Raw genomic sequence first — 15,353 nt, 5'->3', positions numbered from 1 at the left:
TCGTGTTCATTTGTTTCAACCACAAAGTTGAAAGTCAAGACAGATGTTGGTTGTAGTTCTTCTAATGTGTGAAAATGTAAGTATAAGAATTTATCAAAATGCAACATGATTTCTATATTGAAAAGAAGTGTTTTTAAAGTGTGAGAAACAATGTGTTCCTAGTTTTATCACTAGTAAATACTCTCTACGGATGGCGCTGCAGTCGAAGTGCAATTCGAAATATTTTCTCGCCCAGTCCAAGGCTTCAAGACTGAACTGCGGGACCATTCTCGATTGACTGATTGATTTGGTGTTTAAAGTCCACTTTATGCACTTTTAGGCTAATCGGGACTGGACCTACAGTTTTAAAGTGGGATCCGATCCACTATGTGCCTCCATCGGGTATTGAACCCGGGACCCCTTGATTACAAGGCGACGACGCTACCACCCTTCTCGAGTATATTCACTTCAAGTACGGTCTTGTATCTCTCGGACACGGCCTCAGGGTAGAGCAGTCAAGACAACTTATTTGAAAAGATTGAAGAAATGCTTAGGACAGTGCTCGAAGTGGAGAGGGATGTGGTTTCCCCCAATATAGAAAGATTGATTGATTGAGGTGGTGTTTTAAGTCAAGTCCACTTTATGCACAGTAAGGCTAATCGGGACTGGACCTACAGTTTTTTAAAGTGGGATCCGAACCACTATGTGCCTCCACCGGGAATCGAACCCGGAACACCTTGAATACAAGGCGACGACTCTACCACTGCGCCATCGGAGAGGCCCCCAATATAGGAAGAATTACGCAAAGTATTCCCCATCTGTCCTATTGTCCCCTTGTTAAAACATTAGGGCATACCCATCCCCCCCACACTCAGCTATCCCCAATCCCATTGTCCCCTTGTTAAAACATTGGGGCATACCCATCCCCCCCACACTCAGCTATCCCCAAGGCCCAAGCAAACGCCCTACCACTATGAAGGGGTGAGCCTTTGCGAAGACACCCAAATGTCAACCTTCCTTCCATGTAGTACACCCTGGACTTCATTTGGAAGACTAGCAAAACTCTGGCGCCTGAACTCCTCTGTGGGGCTCGTGTTGCGTCCTCCCTTAGGTTTGCGATTGTCCCTTCATCCATCTCATCTTATCACCATTCATCCTCATCTTCGCGATTAGCCCAAGTGGCAGAAAAGCGAAGCAAAATAAGTCAGTCAATACACCTAACAGTGTCCACTTCGACATGGCGTAGGTCAGAATCGCGTGGTGAACAATCGAGCTATTCAACAATATCCTGAATGAGAGATTCACTCTCGCAGGAACTTGCCCTAATAATTAGTTTGTCACTACAATGAGACATTCCTCTAGTGGAGAGATTCACTGATGGAAAGGCACTATGGCAACTTTTCCATACAGTCTGAAATCATCGAAAAGGAACAAGGTTTCATTTATATGTACGGAAGATGGAGTTCAAATCGATTCACTCGCCAGGAAACCACTTTTCAAAATTTCACCTTTTGATGCAAACTGTACACTGGCAGGAGAAAAGACTACCACCCACGGCTTTAGGAATCCAAATTATATCTCCTACAGATTTCACTTGAATCCTTCCATTGTCCTTGATTAAACTAATGGCTTCTCTGGACCTCCTACATGTTCTCTGACTTTGTCCATGAAGAGCAAACAGTTATTTACACTCCAAGGTGCACATAGTGGCATTTTAAAACGAATTTCTGCTGCACTTTAAGAACAATGACAGGTATGGTACAATGACACTGGTATGCTTTTCTAGTGGAATGGGATGGGTATGGCAAGTGGGAGGAAGGGGGGCCATCTGAACAGAAAATCAAATTAGCGACAGACGTCTGGACATAGACAAGAATTAATAGCAGACTGCCAAACGAAGACCTCAATCAGGGAACAACTAAGAGAAAACACGTGACCTAAGGGACAAGTGGCTGAAAAACTAACAGGGAGAAAGGTGATAGAAGTGGCAGACGTTAAAATAAAGACCAACGAAGCGGGGCAACAACTGGGGAGATATTTGTGGAAAGTAAAGGAACGGTGGGGGAAGGCTGTGAGAGGAAGAAAGAGAACGCACTCCAAACGAGGAATCTTTACAGTGTAGCATATAACCTTTACCCTGTAACAGACAGGTGAAAATGGAAGTGTGGAAGACAGCTCAAGAAACAAAAGAGAAACAGCGCAACAAGTGGGGAGAGTTGTGTGGGAAGTGAGAGATTGCCAAGGTAACGCAATAAAGAACAGCTACAGAGAGACTGTAGGCCAAAGGATTGATTCACTTGGTGTTTTAAGTCCACTTTATGCACAGTAAGGCTAATTGGAACTGGACCTACAGTTTAAAGTGGAATCCGAACCACTATGTGCCTCCACCGTGTATCAAATCCGAGAACCCTTTGAATACAAGGCGACGACGCTACCACTGCGCCATCGGGAAGACCTGTAGGCCAAAGGAGCTGGACACATAACAGAAAAAAAAATCTGCGTGTGAGGTTTGAGGTGTTGTTTTAAGTCCACTTTATGCACTGAAAGGCTAATTGGGACTGCACCTACAGTTTATAGTGGGATCCGGATCACTATGTGTTTATCTGCATGTGCAATATTTTTATTTTTAAAGTATACTTCTCATTTCTCAAGTCTTGTAACTGAACAACTACTAAGGTATATATATATATAATGTAATTAAATGGGAACAGGGTGCAATATTACACATGTATTTAAGGGGAAAGAAAGTTACAGTGTGTAAAATAAAATTTATGTAGGGCGTACGTACACCTTGCACAAGGAAGATGCAAACAAATAAATAAATGCAATACAGAGAAAGCTGATTTGTTTGAATTCCCAAAACACGTTTGGTTTTCGCTTTTTCTTAACCATAAACAAAGGAGTTGGAAGCCTTTACTAATATTTGACCATTTTTACCAAATTTATTGGCAACTCGGAACAAATGTGCACGATTGATAAAAGAATTCGGTTCTGATGAACAACCATTTACTTCTCGCCTTTTTAACAAATATTTAGTTAGGAACTATATTTTGGTTTTCCAAACAAACTTTGTCCACCCTCTGGGTAGTGACAGTTTTCGAATGAATGCGACCGTCAATTCTACTCTCTTTGATAACTAGATTAGCTAAGCCCAAATGTCAGATCCAAAAGCTAATATCTATATTTTCGTAAAGCATGTATAACGTGTTTGAAGTTGGCTGTTGTGAGATGAGAAAATACAATTTACATTTCATATTTTGAAACTGGCGTACACTTTGCCTGCATATAATATACCTTAAACATAAATTAGAGCAGAGCCGATACCAGTGGTATCGATGTCGGAAAGTATAGGTTGGATTTTATTTACCGATACTGGCCGATACTTTTCCGTCGTTTTGAACGTTTGCGGGGTCGGCAAAAATGTGGCGCAACACTTTCGCGAAGTCGAACCATCCTACAATTAATGAAAATTCGAAGTTGCTACTCCCTCTGTCCCATAATTATTGTCCGGTACACTTTTGTTTGTTGTCCCATAATAATTGTCCGATAGGCAAACAGTGACATTGGTGTATACAGAAGAAGAAAATTAAACACTGGAATGAACCATACAACGTTATCAGTACAAATTTGCCGATCAAGTATCCAAAAGAACATAAATAAAAAATCACCATTTTGGCATACCGGATTATAATTATGGGACAGAGGGAGTATTAATTATGTATCAATATTGCGTGAAAAACTGTATTTTTCGATTACGTACTAGCTGTTATTTTAATATTCTGATGTAAATTTGAATATTTTAAAGAAAAACTGGTAAATTGGTGCTTATAATTGGGGTGGAATTTTAAAAATAAAGTTTGGAGCATGGCTAACAATCGTATCTGTTAGGTTCTCGGGTACGTATGACGCAGTTTTTCCTGATAGTCGTCTAACACAAAACACCAACACGAGTTATCACCAGTGCACAAACAACATTGTAACCATGACGCAATAAAAATAGCAATTTACTGACGTGTGCTAACTTACAATGCAATACCGAGAATCTCCAACTTCCTGCAGAAAAAATAAAAGTACACAATTTCTTGGTGCCATGTGCAATACGTGAGAAGAATGAAAACCTGTGCACTGAAAATAAACATATGCTTATTAGACGGATCGAGTTTAATAACGCGACGCAGTTCCCTGGTCTGGTAGCAGTCCACAATGACAGAACCTTTTTTAGGTCATTTTTTCTAGCTTCCGAAACTAATGAGCAGCCTCCAGTCTCATGATTTCAGTCTTTCCGAACACAAGAGGGGCAATTTCCTACTTGGACTATAAGTCCCGTTTAATAGGAACTGAGAATGAACCGAATAAAAGCGTCCTTAATGTGGTTCGCAAATTCATTCAGCAATTTTTTTTTAATTTGATTTAGTTTATTTTACTTCGCGTTTTGTGCCTCTTGGCTAATTTGCGAAGATGGGGATGAGTGATGAAATGATGAAACTGATGAAAGGACATTCACAAACAACCAAGCCCGACCGGAATTCGAACCCGGGACCCTTGGCGTCGCAGCGCGATGTGCTAACCACTCGGCCACAGGGTCGGGCTATTCAGCAAAATTGTGCGATAAGCAAGACTCGTGAAAGAGCTTATTACTGGTAATGCCTGTGTCAGCCTCCACGGCGGAATGGGTAGCACAGAGTTCTACGACGCCAGGAGTCCTGGGTTCGAATCCCAGGCATGGGTGTTACTTGTGAGTGTTTCTCCATCAATTTCATCACTCATCTTCGCGATTAGTCAAAAGTGGCAGAAATACGAAGTAGCATAAACCAAATCAATCGGTTCATGCTTGATTATCAGGCCACATTAGTTTTGATTGATTCATTTTAAGTCCACTTTATGCACACATACGCTAATCGAGACTGGACTTCAGTTTAAAGTAGGATCCGAATTGCTACGTTCCTCCAGCGAGTATCGATTTGATTTGCTTTATTTTACTTCGCTTCTTGTGCCACTTTTCGCTAATTTGCGAAGATGGGGATGAGTGATGATAAGATGAAATTGATGAATAGACATGTCCAAGCCAGGGTTCGAACCCGGGACCCCCAGCGGTAATATTTTACGTCGCATTTCTGCCACCATTGGCTAATCGCGAAGATGAGGATGATTGATTGAGTTGGTGTTTTAAGTCCCCTTTATGCACATTAAGGCTAATCGGGACTGGATCTACAGTTTAAGATGGGGTCCGAATCACTATGTGCCTCAAGATGAGGATGAGTGATAAGCTGAAATTGATGAAGGAACACTCACAAAGAACACCCATGTCCAGGTCGGATTCAAACCAGGGACTCCTGAGGCCGGCAAAGGCTAGAATGGAGTGAATGGGATGTTACATCAAAGGAAGAAGCTGCTGAATAACTGCCTGGCACCTGAGAGAAATGTCGCTTGGAAATAAACCTCAAGAATTAAATGCAATATTTCACACCGGAATGCAGCAACTGATAGGTTGATATGTTTGGAGGAGGAGGGGAAGGAATAAATTTAGATTGTTTGAGCTTGTTTTTAAGTCCAGTTTATGCACTGAAATCTTAATTGGGACTAGACCTACAGTTTAAAGTGGGATTCTAACAACTATATACCTCCACTGGGTATCGAACCCTGGACTCACTGATTACAATACGAAGACGCACAATACGAATAGGAACTGCGCCATCGTGGGGTCTTAATTTGAATACACAGTTATACATAGTTAGTTACGTATAAAACTTAAAATGGCTTACAAATTAAATATTGTTTTCTATATATTGATAATATTCATTACACATTAACCACACATACAATTTCAAGCCATACTAAGTTTTCAATAATACACTAAAGCAATATAACAGAGTTTTAATGTATATAAATAATAATTATTATTATATTTACATTTAATTTTGTCTATATCGCAACAAATACCATAGCTACAGAGATTAACTCAATGTGATCTTCATGGAAAGTTTTCTAAATAAATAATTTGGAGCTTCTTAAAAAAATTAAATATAATTTCCCCTAAGCCGCGAAAATTTTGGTGGATCATGTGAATTTTCGGGGGTCCACTCCCCCCGTCCCCCTTAATATCCCTTGCGGAATGGCGTCACAAGCTGTGCATATTGCTTGGGTGCCAGTAATCAAGCGCCATATTCACATGTGTGCAGTTTCTGGTGAAGCGTCGCTTGTCTCTTCAGTGCGAAATCTCCCTAATGGTTGAATCTTCAACTTGCTATCTCGTCACCAAAAGTTCTGGTTACGAGTCTCTTAGTGCTCGTACCTTCAATTTCATCTTGTCATCATTCATATTCACTGCCACGATGAAAAAAATACATTTAAAAGATTAAAAAATAAAAATAATATATAATAATAAATAATAATAAAGGTAGCGATGGAATTCGATGCTCTGACCACCCATAATGTTCCCCTCGTAGTTGAGATGTGGCAACGTCTCAGTATGCGTGAAAAATCTGCTACAAACAATTACACACTTGACTTCCAATTCGAAACGCACTGTTCTCGTCAGGGGTGCCCATCCCCCCCCCCCCCCAAGGCCAATGGCGCATCCGCCCTAAAATTATGTCATGCGTCCCTCCAAATCATATCATATGCGTCTCCCCCCCCAAATCATATCATTCGCGCCCTCAAACCATATCGTAATCCATACAAAGTATTTAATTACGACACCGTCTCTACCGAAAGTATTTTTTTCTTAACATTACTTAACACTATACTTGATCTGTCCATCCTCCCTAAACAGGGGTGCCGATCACTCAAGACCGCCCCTAAAATCGTTCATCATAATCCCCCAAAATAGTTTGGATGAATACGTAATAATTGATGTCTATTTGAATGGATGAATACGTAATAATTCATGTCTATTTGAATGAAATAACATGTTAAACTGTCCCTATCTTTTAATTGTTCGATTTTCGAAAAACTTAAAGCTAGCACATTGATTGATTAAATGTAGTAAATTAAATTATGTAAATATTCATATAAACAGTGTTTGTGAGTGGGTTCATAAAACTCACAACTTGAGTATTTAACACAAATTGTTACACAACTTAAGATAAAGATAGAAAATTCAAACTTGGCAAACCAAATAACAAGCTCCAGCCGTATGATCGATTCAATTACTGTTTCACGGGTTATTACAGAACCTTAGCTAGAAATTCTTAAGCCCAGGGCGATAATATAATACGGCGATGAATATCGCTTGACTTGTACTGCAGTTTTAGTACAAAAGTTCACACACATTCACCTCAGTAAGGCGCCAAACACGCATTCTCGGAAGATAAAATTGCGATGAAGCGAGCAAAAAAAAAACAAAAAAAAAAAAAAAAAAAAAAAAACATCCATTTCTTTGCAGGCTTTCAAGAATATTAATTTAATGGTGTGCGAATACTTTCTTAGGATCCCAGAATATTTAGTCTTTTCCAGCTTCTCTTTCGGCACGCTCGGGGTTGAAAACTTGTGAATACCATATTGCTAAATACGATCTCCAAAATTTAATGTTCGAACTCTCTGTCCACTACAGAAATCCCTTGACAATCTAAGACTTAATATTTTATCTAGAGCTTCAAATCTCACACCTTCAATTTAATCTCGTACTCAATCCTACCACCACAATGTCCATGCCAATTATAGACTTACTGTTGATATTGAAGAGTGGATATTGCCTCCTCCAAAAAATTAATTCTCAGTCTCCACACCAGAATTTCCGCAACAGTCTAAGACAATAATAATACACAAGAATTGGATACCCTCTTCAATTTAATGCTCAATCCCCCTCTAACTAAAATATCCCCCATAATCAAAGACCTAGAGTTGGATACTTCCCCTCACCCAATGTTTAATTCAGAACCCCCCCCCCCAAAAAAAAAAATCCACGTGTGAATTAAGGCCTAATATGTAAGAGTTGGATATTTCTCCCAACTTCCTTTCGATAATACCCTTAAACACTTTCTTCCCTTCATCTAATGGATTAATTATGGTGCATTTAAGGCGTAAAATTTTTACATATATGTATTTTAGAAAAATATATAAATGTTGAATTTTATATTATTTGAATGTAAAAAATCCCCCAAAAAAACTCGATGGCGCAATCTGCGTCATATTCCTCCCCCCCCCCCTCCCTGTGGGCACCCCTGGTTCTCGTTACACACAATACAATGGGAAGGATAACTGAAGAATCTGAATCTTCGTCATCTGAATCATTGGAACAAGGTCTGTCAACCTTTATAGGCCTCGCAATGCTGAACCTTGTTTACATAATATGAAACGTTGCGTTGCCTCTAAAACAAGGTTATGGAGACTTCTTATTGTCCAACTCCCGTCATCGTAACGAATTTCCGAGGGGGAGGAAGAGTTATTTATTAAAACACTATCCAATTTAAAAAAATCACGACACTGAAAATGTAATAACACGTCTGTGAAGTTTAGACATGGCAGATGGAGCGAGACGAGACTTGTTAATCTCACGGCCTTATCTCAAGTTGTATATGCCTGCCTCGTTCTCGTCTCGATTGATTTATATCACTTCGCTTTTCTGCCACTCTTGGCTAATCGCGAAGATGAAGATGAGGATGACAGATGAAATTGATGAAGGGACACTCAGAAGGAACGCCCATGCCACGGCCGGATTCAGAACCAAGAACCGCTGGCGTCCGAGCCCGCTGTGCTAACCACTCCGCCACGAAGGTTGGTTTTATTCTCCTCTCGAAATATATTGTATAAACAACCATTACAACGTACTACCAAACAAACTTTCACAGCTTACAGAAGTCATTAAGGCAAATAAAAGTTTTTCTGCTGGCGTCTCGTTTCGACGATATAGGATGGCCTCAACGATGGCGCAGTGTTGGCGTCGTCGCCTTGTTGCAATCAAAGAGTCCTGGGTTCGATATCCGGTGGAGGCACATAGTGGCTCCGATCCCACTTTAAACTGTAGGTCCAGTCCCGATTAGCGTTACCATGCATAAAGGGGACATAAAAAACACCAACTCGACGATATTGAATTCTGTCCTGAATATACGTATTTAACCCAGAAGCATCGATATTTGCCATGATAAATTGACTTTCCAATTATTAGAAACGAAATCTGAGACTTGTCTATCAAGGCAGATATTCCCTTCGTATTGTCTGAAGCAGTCGCGCGGTAAAAAAAAATGCAGCTGACAATAACACACCAAACTATCGAACGAAACTGAGAATCTCGGATACCAAGTCCTTGCCTCGCCTCGATCTTACAGATGTGTGTGTCGTTCACGATGTAGATGTGCAATAGCACATAGATGCTTATTTATTTATTTGGGTTCCGCAACAGGACCGGAACCTTTATTCTCGCACAATTTAAATTCGGTCCAAATTGCATTTCGTTTCATTGAAGAATGATTCCTGGACATTATTTAAATTGATCTTGGACCGTATTTAAATTGATCCGGAAAAAATGTTCCTGGACCGTATTTAAATTCATCCGGGGAAAAAGTTCCTGGACAGTATTTAAATTCATCCGGGGAAAAAGTTCCTGGACAGTATTTAAATTCATCCGGGTAAAAAGAACCCTGGACCGAATTTAAATGCTTTAGATAAAAGGTTGTTTACGGTCCAGAATCCATTTACGCTTGCTGATTTTCTCTCCTGGACCGGAATTGAATTGATTTAGAATGTTTGGATCTTTAACAACCCTGGCATATTCCCATTTCTTGTAGATCGACCAGCCAATTATCACTTTTGCACAAAACTTTATGCCACTTGGCTCGTTTCAAGGGTCGAAGCTTCAATACATCAGTTTGTCCCCTAATGACATATGGAGAAGAGGGCAAATCATATCGGTAATTATGAATCAATGCAAAGAAGCAAAATTGCTGATGGTCGACACCTAATCCAACGAACCATCGAGAATTCGACATGGTTTTCACTGGAACTCAGGGTAACAACGATTTAAATACAAATTCAGTGAAGGAAACTGTACAAGGTGGTCGTGTTGCAAGCGAATGACGAAGTGTATCAGCTCCTTAACTTTCTCTAAACTATCTGGTCACGCTTGGACGAATATGGCTAAAACTCTGATCGCACAGGACCTCCAAAAAATTCCAGCCTCTTGAAAACTTTCCACTCTGAATTGCTACTGGTGAGTTACTTGGTGTGACACCGACAAATTCACATTTTCAACATGATACTTCTCAGATAGCATAGTGGTTAACGGTACAGTCAGGAGTACATGCGGGGATTTTCTGCAAAAAGCACTGAAATTCCCACAAACTTACACTCTCTGAAAAACAAACTTGCATCATGTATTGAATTTTGATTTTTTTTAAAAACCTGTCTCTTATACCAAAGATATATATGGACTTCATTAACTGCATGGCGCGTTTTAATGATCCATAACAATGATAGTTTTCCTCTTGGAATTGCAATCAAAACTATTCGGGTGGAACTCCCGGTGGACACATTCCAGAGCATTCTGCATTAAATTGCAGATCGTCCCGATTAACCTGGGTGTGCATAAAGTGCACTTGACTAAGTTACGAAAAATGCATATGGACGGCGGTAGGAGGTGATAAGAGAACGTTTCTCCTTTCCAAGTAGAAAGAGTGTGTATACTAACGTTATTGACTTAGAAAATCAACAGTTTTCAGCAGAAGACCGTGTAAATCATTCAAAGCCATTCGTAAGAACTTATACTTCCATTTCGGTTGCTTTACGCTGCTGCTCTACCTTTCTGGGTTAATCGCGACGATAAGAATGAACCGGTTCTGTTGACAAGCGCGTTAAGTGGTCGACTTTCGATCTCGTCTCAGAAGATCTAGTGTTCGAGTCCCGCCTGGTGTTCTTCGTGATGCCCCTTTATCAATTTCATCTAATCATCACTAATTCTCATCGTCGCGATTAACCAAAAGTGGAAGAAAATGGACGCTAAATGACGGAAATGCAAATACAGATATGAATGAATGATGATGGGACAGGCGCACGCACATCCATTCCTTACCACGGATTCGAACATATGAGGTCATGAATATGAATTAACGTCTTACAAGTTCTGATCCACTTAGTAACCGGCCGAGCATTGTTGATACATAACAAACACGAGTGCGTGCGTTACTGCTTACTAGGACAATACGTGTGTTATTAAACCACTAAGCAATTGCCTGTCCACGCAGTGTTCATCGCAATGAAGTGAGTGAAAAAGCACGTATAAAGAATGAACTTATAAACCAATGCCTTGCAGAAACCCTGGACCACAAACCTTGTACACGTGCGGATCCACGGAGAGGGCGATAGGGGTGATCGCCCCTCCCAATTGCCAGGTTTTTGATATATTATTATGCCTAATATTTTTCAAGACATAACTGTTATGTCTTTATCATCAAGTTTAACAGGCTCGAGAATGTTTTATAAACTTTGATTTAAGCCCACTTTTTTTGTTCGTGATAGGCTTTTCGGAACTGGACCTATAGTTTAAATTTAGATCGAAACCACTCTGCACGATGCATTAAAAGGTGATGGAGCCCGAGACCCCTGCAGAGAATGGGATGGTGTTGCTTGGTTTGTTTATCTTACTCCTCATATCTGATGTCTCAATTTACGGTGACAGTGGGACAATTACGATAACAACAACATAAAATAATATGTTCCAGTCCTGGACTCCTGGTTTTAGCCCCACACACCCGCACACACACACAAACCGCTAATCTCTAGAACATAGTTTGTTCCTGGTTGGTATCAGAACCATATATTGCTTAACTATGTAGTGGAGGTTGGAATTGATCCTCGGCAAGGTGAGGTACCAGACTGAAATTCGCCCCTCCCAATTGAACTTCCACCTCCCCGATGGCGCAAGCGTTGTCGCCTTGTAATCAAGGGGTCATAAATCAATCAACCAAAACCAACTGTAACTTATGGATCCGCCATTGCTTATGTAATCCAAAAATCTAATCTATTCCAACATCAGGTGATTGGTTTTGGTAGTATAGCTTCTGAACAGGCCCGTAGCTAGAAGTGATCTCCAGGGGGGCTCACGGGTTATCAGGTGGGACTTTGTAAACCATGTCAATTTTCCAAAAGTTTAACAGTGTTAAATGAAGGTAGATTATGTGTGAGGGGAGGGGGGCCATTAAGTTACATATAGTTTAGAAATATCACACAAATACTACAATTTTTTTTCTATATCTTTTAAAATATCGCTTGAAGTGTTAATTTGCTGCTACTGAAATCAACCGTTACTACACACTCCATAGTATTACGTTTGATGATACAGATATTTATATGACACAAGAAAAAAATTGACAATATTCAATCATAGTGCCTATCGTACATTCCACCCCCCGCCCGAAACAATAAAACTCTTCTTCGTTCCCAAAACTTGGGAGCTGAGTTGTTGACCTTTGACGCAGATGCGGAGGAAATTTGCATCATGACGTCAAAGTCACAGATTTCTGTATAAATGGGAGATGGCAACAGGGGCAACGATAAAGAAGCTCCCCTGTGAAAGAACTTTCTGAGGTCTAGAGAAGAGGAATCTCCTAAAAACTTGCCGCTACTTAAGACTTCTTATAAATAAGATATAGCTGCAGTTCAAACAAATTACACAAAATCATTTTACCTAACGTCAAGGGGGCTGGCGGCAGTTCCACGGGGGACTCAGACCCCCCCCTGGCCCCTGCCTGGCTACGGGTCTGCTTCTGAATAGTGCAAATAATGATGTACGCGTTTGTACGGTGATACAGAGTGCGGTAAAAGCATCTTCTCGGATGAAAGGGATAACAACAAATTCGTCTGCCCCCGTAAATATTACACACCAATCTTCGCTATGGCACACTATACCATGCCATCTACTTTCGTCACCCTCGCAACTACAACACAACCTGTTTACCTTGCTCTTTCGTCCAATGAAATTATAAAGTCCCATAAAAAAGCCCACAACGCATCGTGCGTATTTCTTCCTCGGTAAATGCGCATCCGGACATCGCCGAACACGTGAAACACTAACCAAGCACATATTGCATGATCAGCTCCGTACGTCCACAAACTCTATGTTACACCAAGGTCAATCGCTTAGCCCCCGGGGCAGGAAACCAGTGCCTCCCCTTGACGTATGCAGTCTCCTGACCGCACCAAGTCTCAACATTCATTCATAAATTAAACACGGGTAGCAACACTGCATAAGTATTAAATACATTGTAACTTTAAAAACTTCGGAATCTTACCTCTTACAGGAAAAGGTTTCGTCATAATAACTCTATTTGGATTCGGTGTCATCTTCGGCACGCGCAGAATAACTGTCACACGAGCGAGGAGCAGGTAGGAACACTTCACACCAGCTTTTATGCTGGTATCAGAACTGTCTACGCGTGACAATCTCGTAAAGCCAGACGGCACTAGTAAACGACAACCGACCCACGCGAAGGGCAAGCAAGCACTGAATGACTATCGTTCACGGCTCTCCTGAACACCGATTCATAGGAAACAATCCTTTGCTTGGTCGTCTTATATACACAAAAAAGGAAACATGCCATCCCATCCACCTTCAAATCAAGTGTCGCGATGGTCGCCCAATCAGCAGTCGCAAATCCGGTGACGTAGCCTACTCACAAGAACGATTAGAAACAGAAAGTGGCATTGCACTTGAAAAAAAAAATATAAGTTGCTGTTTTGCAACATGATTCATTTCAAGCAACGGAAGGAGGAGGGGGGGGGGGTAAGCATTATACGAGACTTTCGCGTTCACCGCATCGTGCGTGCAGCTTAGCACGGCGTAGTCGCAAAAGTGAGGGAGGTGGGGGGGATTCTGACTTAAATTTTACGCAACTTGTGGCAATATCGTTGCGCGGCCAAAATCAAACAAAACGGGACATAGCGTCTTCAATTTTGATCGGGACATTCCCTCCTTGTCGGTCCTTTCCTTGGCTAATTTCGGCCCAGTCAAACGAACGCGAAAATGCCCCGTTATTTTAACGTTGGCGCAATGGTGTTTGCGGTCTCTGTTGTAACTTCAACTTTCTTCTGCCTCCCTCCTTTTGTTTTGATCGTAATAACTATTAGAGCTCTGTTTTTGCTCTAACATTACAAAATAAATAGATACTGTTTATCAAGCTCATCCTCGACTTTGCACCTTACCTGGACTGTTATGTCATCGAATTAATTAATATCTTTTGAAGAAGTCTTTCCACTTGAGCAACATTCGCGTGGTAAATTCCCAACAAAGTATTATCTTTGATATCCTCTGAACGATTTTGATAAATCTGTCAAACAATTTCGAACACATGGGTGTCGCGAAGGTGGGCGGAACATAAAATTCGTCCTCCGTGGCGGAGTGGTTTAGCACAGCGGGCTAAGGTGGCAGGAGTCCTTGGTTCGAATCCTGGCCCGGTCAGAGTTCTTTGTGAGTGTTCCTTCATCAACTTTAATTGATTGATAGATTTGGCTTATTTCACTACGCACTTCCGTCACTTTTGGTTGCTCCGAAGATGAGGATGAGTGATGATATGATGAAACTGATGGAGATACACTCGCAAAAAAACTCCATATCAAGGCCTGGAATCGAACCCTGGAACCTGGCGTATTAGCCTTCATCAATTTCATTATATCATCACTCATCTTCATCGTCGCGATTAGCCGAAAGTGGAAGAAAGGTGACGCTAAATAATAAAAATCAAATCAGAAAAAAGGTTTATTATTTCGACAGTTGAAAATAAAAATAAGGCTGTGTTAAATAATATTCCCAAAGAATAACAAAATAAAAAGAACGAGTTAGCACGAAAAATTATCGTAAAATGCAAATGCAAGAACGACATCATGGTGTTACATTAGTTTGCAAGTCCCTTCCCCCCCACCCCACCAAACGATAGATGCTTACATTACACGTTTCACAAAAATTCAAGACTAAAATTTTCCTCTACTATAAGAGGCCCTTTGCACAAGGCAACTAAGTGACAAGTTTCCTAAGCACATGCTAGATACAGGAGCGTATATTCCAGGCTATAGCTAGGCTATCTGCGAAGCCTGAAGCCTAGAAAATAAAGTACTGAAGAAAAATCGATTAGAAACTGTGAGTTAACCTGATTTCAAAAAGAAGATAATGGCGGTTCTGAATTCTTAGGAGTTTGGCAACCTGAATTCTTGCTCACTCTCTCTCTCTCTCTCTGAAATAAAGAAGGAAGGAAGGAAGGAAGAGAGAGAGAGAGAGAGAGAGAGAGAGAGAGAGAGAGAGAGAGAGAGAGAGAGAGAGAGAGAGAGAGAGAGAGAAAGAGAGAGTAAGAATTCAGGTTGCCAAATATTAAGAATTCAGGTTGCCAACTCTTAACTCTCTCTCTCTTTCTCTCTCTCTCTCTCTCTGAAAGAAGGAAGGAAGAAAGAGA

At 40.8% G+C, this 15,353-nt stretch overlaps 1 protein-coding gene across 5 annotated transcripts in view; it reads right to left on the bottom strand.

Moving 5' to 3' along the window:
• Positions 1 to 15,353, bottom strand: part of Pfrx (6-phosphofructo-2-kinase/fructose-2,6-biphosphatase) — a 151,170-nt gene that overhangs the window by 98,926 nt on the left and 36,891 nt on the right. Inside the window, exon 1 of one of the 5 annotated variants that reach the window (XM_083120248.1) lies at positions 13,203 to 13,458. The exons of the other annotated variants lie outside the window; for them this stretch is intronic. Coding sequence (XP_082976374.1) covers positions 13,203 to 13,254 — 52 coding nt within the window. The 5' untranslated portion in view covers positions 13,255 to 13,458. Of the gene's footprint in view, positions 1 to 13,202; positions 13,459 to 15,353 lie in introns of those variants that run through there. 5 annotated transcript variants of the gene reach the window in all.

The sequence above is a fragment of the Lepisma saccharinum genome, chromosome 4 (genome assembly GCF_977018435.1).
Source record: "Lepisma saccharinum chromosome 4, izLepSacc3.1, whole genome shotgun sequence".
Lineage (NCBI taxonomy): Eukaryota > Metazoa > Arthropoda > Insecta > Zygentoma > Lepismatidae > Lepisma > Lepisma saccharinum.
This window is presented reverse-complemented; position numbering and strand designations above follow the sequence as displayed.